At 58.0% G+C, this 4676-nt stretch overlaps 1 protein-coding gene across 1 annotated transcript in view; it reads left to right on the top strand.

Annotated features, from left to right (window-relative positions):
- Nucleotides 1-2208: 2208 nt before the first annotated feature.
- Nucleotides 2209-4676, top strand: part of CUNH11orf24 (chromosome unknown C11orf24 homolog) — a 16743-nt gene continuing 14275 nt past the window's right edge. The window contains 2 exon segments of the mRNA XM_069066124.1: nucleotides 2209-2301; nucleotides 2304-2488. Of these exon segments, the coding sequence (XP_068922225.1) occupies nucleotides 2209-2301; nucleotides 2304-2488 (278 nt within the window).

Here is a 4676-nt window from a genome sequence, read left to right as displayed (position 1 = left end):
CTTTAGGTTCTCTTTCCCAACCTGCTTTTTCCTTCTTTCCCATTAAATTCCACAGAAAGGTCTAACTCTGAAGACGTCTTCTCTGGGTTAAACCCATGTCGTTGTTATTGTTTTAAAGACTGTCTTTCCCCACCTCATCCAGGCTGGAAGGGCACAGGGTTCACCTCATCAGCATGAGAGCTTTGACCTACTCCACCTCTAACCTGTAGCAGTCTGTCCTCTCCCCAGGGGTACTCACTATATTAACACAGCGCTTAGCAAGTGACCCCAAGCAGAACAAGTCAGCATGGTTCAGAAAGCCACAGGTCAAGAGATGCTTTTCTTTGTATATATAATGCTTTATATATCTATATATAATGCTTTTATAAACAAGAGATTATAGGAATGTGCTACCATGCCTCGTGTTGGCACAATAGCTATGACATTTAGATGAAAAGTTTCTTTCTGGTAAAAAAACCAGCAGCTCATTTACATAGGATTCTACAATCCACAGAACACCTTATATATTCTGTCAGTGACTCTCACATCACCACCAGGAAGCAGGTGCTATAAGCCTCGTTCTCATCGTTTGAGAAGAGGAAAGTCTCAGGGTTAAATGACTTACCTAAGGTCACACGGCTGGACCATTCACTAGGCAGTTTAAAGTGTCCCCTCTGTGCCAGGTCTGGCGCTGGGGGCCCAGAGCCCCTCTAGCCCAGGACACTTTAAACATGAGGCACAAGTGACTTGCCTAACCGTACACAAACAGGAAAGACCCAGAGGAAGAGCAGGAATTTGACTCCTCTGGCTCTTTATCATTGCACACGCTGCCCTCTGAACACAGTGACCAGCCTGACAGTAGCTGCCAACCAGGTCACAATATAGCCTAGGGAGATGCCTCCCTAGAGAGGGGGTCCCAGAAGTCTTAGTGCAGTTGAAAGCTTTGACAGCTGTTAAATAAAAATGAACATATCAACAGGACCTCTCCTCTAGGTCCATCTCCCCCAGCTACTCTGGAGACACCTGGATTGCCAGCTACTGCTTAAACTATCACAGCTAAAACTGCACTAAGACTTTTGGGACACCCTGTAGAAGTTACCTACAAAATAGTCCCCAGGTGATCTTGTAGGGTAGACAGGCATCGGGGATCCAGAGAACCTTCTGTGCAGCGGCATCTGTGAACTCTTTAAGTGGTTTGATAACAGGACTCGACTTTATATTAGGTTTATAAGGGTTCCCTAATAATCCAATCAAGTTCATTTTACTCATTGAAAAACTGACTCTGAGAAGGGACCCGGGGGGCTTACAGGCTGATCCAGACGGGTCACTTGAGATCGAGGTAAGGAAGGAGGGCACTGCCTGGTGGTGGTCTTTGGCAAGGAGGAGGAAGAAGACAGAGGAGGGAGAGAGGGGAGGAAAAAGAGGGGGAAGAAGGAAAAGGCGGTACCCCACGAGCAGAGGCGGGAGACCCCAAATCTGCACCCCCACCTACCTCCCAGACCCTCACGGGTTCTCCGCCAGGCGCATGTGGGCAAGCTCACCTGGGCAGGGCGCTGGCTGGGCATGCACACGCTGACACAGAGGTGCGCGTTTGGGGGAGTGAGGCGGGGTGTGCGTGCCTGGGCAGCCGGCCGGGCCTCCGCGTGGGCTCCGGGCCAGGAGCCGGCCGCGGGTCCCAGAATGGCACTGTTAGGGAGCGCTCACAGGGAGCCTCCCGAGGCCTCCGGAGGGCCGGCCGGGGAGCGAGCAGCTGAAGCAGCGCGGGGGCGGCGGCCTCAGGCTCCGCGAAGCCGCCCCAACGCTGGCCCGGACTGCGGAGCCCTCCCAACTCCTCCGAGCCTGAGCCCGGCCGCGGGAAATCTCACAGAGTGACGTCACTCCCGACCTCCCCCAGAACGAAGGGCAAGAACCTCGGTACAGGGAAGACGACGCGGCTGCTCCCGCCCCGCCCCGGGAGCCCGGCCTCTGCTCACACCCACGTCCCGGCCGGCTTTCTTGGCCCCCCCCCAACAGCGGCGCTTCCGGCTGCCCACCCACTTCCGGCGCGCCCCCGTCGGCTTCCGCTGACGTCATGCGGCCGGCCGAGTGGCCGAGCGGCGCCGCGGGGGTCCCTCCCACCTCATTTCCGGGCCGGTGGCGGCGGCGGTGGCCACGGTGGTGGGAGCCCACCGGCCTCTGGCGGAGGCTCCTCCGAGGACACGATGGGCGATCGGGGAGTCGGCCGGGCGCATGACGTCACCGGCTCCCCCTACCTCCCTCTGCGGACGTGGCGCCCTGCGGGGCGGGGCCGGGCGCGCCCGGGCGCGCCCCGTACTTCCGGCCTGGTGACGTCTTTTCCGGGGCGGGGCGGGGCGGGCCCAGAGCTGGGGCCGAGGCCAAGGCCGAGCCCCGGGGCTGCCTGGCACCCGCGGCCGGTCCTCCGCGCCCGCCACGCTCCGAGCCCGCGTCACCCCCCGCGTCCCTGCGGCCTGCGGGTGGCGGCGGCTGCTCCCCGCCGGGGCTGCGCCCGGTAAGAAGCCGCGCTGATGGCGGGCCGGTTGCTAGGGGCCGTTGCCGGGGCGACGGGAGGGAGGTGGTCGCGGGCGGGGGGCTTCTGGCTTCTCTCGCGAGACTTGGCCGAAGCCTCGCCTCCGAGGCCCGGCGTGGGTGGTGCGCGTGGAACCTTGCGCCGGGCGGGGGTGGGAGGGTGCTTAGAGATTCCTCTGGTCTGCCTGCCTGTCTTGACAGCTGGGGAAACTGAGGCCAGGGAGGTCTCCCCCAGTCTGGAGCCGGAAGAGAGAGGCCAACCAACCCCGCCCCTCCTTTTACAGACGGGGAAACTGAGGCCCAGGGCAGGGAAGTGATTGAGTCGAGGCCACACTGGGGATTTGTCGGGCAGGATTTGAACACAGAACCTCTTTCTTCCCGGTTCGAAGGTCCGCCCCCTTGACCCCAGCAGGTGTGGCCAGGTGGGAGGGGCCCAGGTGAGGGGAGGGCCACCTCAGACTGGCCCCCACGTGGGGGGGGGGGCTCTTCATAGAACCCCGGGGACCAGAATGGTGGGGGCGGGGCGCAGAGAGCCCCTTCCTGGGATGGGACGAGCCCGGGACTTGGGCGATCGCCAGGGTGAGGAAGGAGACTTGGATTGGAACCCAGGACTTCGAGATCCCCGGAGCAGAACGTGGGGCCCGTGGGAATGTCCCGACCCCTCCCAGCAGAGGGCTCATCACCCTCCTCTTATTCCTGCTCGCCTCTGCCGCCTCCAGGCTCCCAGAGGGCCGCTCCTTGTCCACGCCCTCTCCCACCCCGACCTGGCAGCCCCTGGTCCCCGTGGGGCTCTGCGGCAGCCCCACTCCCCATCACGTCCTCGGGAGTTACTTTTGCCTCTTCCTTCTCAGGAGGATATAGGCAAATGAATGTCAAGTGACATGCCCAGGGTCACATGGCAAGTATCTGAAGTGAATTGAACCCAGGTGATCTCAGCCCCAGGCCGGGCTGTCCAGCCCCACCAGGTCCTGGGGCACAAGAGGCAGCAGTCCCTCCCCCCCGCCCGGAGTTTATAATCTACTGGGGGTGGGGAGCACCCAAACCAGAGAATCAGGAAAGGAGGAGGTGCCTGAGAGCCTGGCAGACTCGAAGGGGGAAGGGGGAGGCTATTTTGTGGCTTGGCGCTCTCACTTCTTTTTAAAAGTTCCGAATGTAAACACCAAATTAAGGATCAATTTCTTTATATACAAGAGAACCCAAGAAAACAAGGGTGTGTGAAAGGATGAGTCTCCATGTCATACTGGCTGCATGAAACACAAATGTGTAAGGAATTCCACATCTTACTGTGGAAACTTCTGTTTCTCTGTACTTGCTGCTGCTGTCTTCTGGGCATTAAAGAAACCCTTCAGTGTTTAGAGATGATTGGGCACAGGGCTGTTGCTGGCTCCCTCTCAGCACTTTCTCCCAATTAAAAATCTAGAGAAAAGACATTCTCACTGCGTAGGAATAATGCACAAGAAAAGTGAATGAATGCCCTGGCCGCCCTGCCCCCTTAGGTGCTGTGGGGGGTGGGGGGCTTCTGGCTGCACAGCTGTTCAGACACTGAGAGTTCTTCATCCTTCAGAGCTGGTCTTTCTTTTAGGTGCTGGCCAATCAGCTGCTCTCCTGGGTCAGCTCGCTTTGGTCATTTCCATTTCCCAAGATTCTCTGGAATTGTCTCATCAATTCTTCGATGCATTAACATCCCATTTTATCCATATACTCAGTCGGAGTTGCTACTCCCCAGCTGATGACACCCCTCAGAGTCTAGTTCTTTTTCCTTTAAATGTCCCTTTCAGAATCAGGAATTTTGTGGCCCCTATGTCATCCTCCCTCTTGGCCCTCATCGCTGTACCTTGTCTTGTTTGATGTTCTCCAGACTCTCTGTGTTCATTCAGATAAGAGGGAGGCTCATCTCACCCTCTCCTCCCACCCCTTCCTCCACCTTTGTATCTTTGTCTCTCATGCCCCAGTTATGGAGAAATAACAGATTCCCTCCCCTTCTTCCTCTCCTTAGCCTCCCTTTATCTCCTCTCCTTCCTCCCCTTAGCCTCCCTTCTATCTCCTCCCCTTCTCCTTCCCCTTAGCCTCCCTTTTATCTCCTCTCCTTCCTCCCCTTAGCCTCCCTTCTATGTCCTCTCCTTCCTCCCCTTAGCCTCCCTTTTATCTCCTCCCCTTCTTCCTCCCCTTAG

The sequence above is a fragment of the Petaurus breviceps genome, unplaced genomic scaffold (genome assembly GCF_028583685.1).
Source record: "Petaurus breviceps papuanus isolate PSGF00001 unplaced genomic scaffold, PetGlider_PUasm1.0 90721, whole genome shotgun sequence".
NCBI lineage: Eukaryota > Metazoa > Chordata > Mammalia > Diprotodontia > Petauridae > Petaurus > Petaurus breviceps.
The sequence above is the reverse complement of the archived record's forward strand: the minus strand, read 5'-3'. Positions and strand labels throughout refer to the sequence as shown.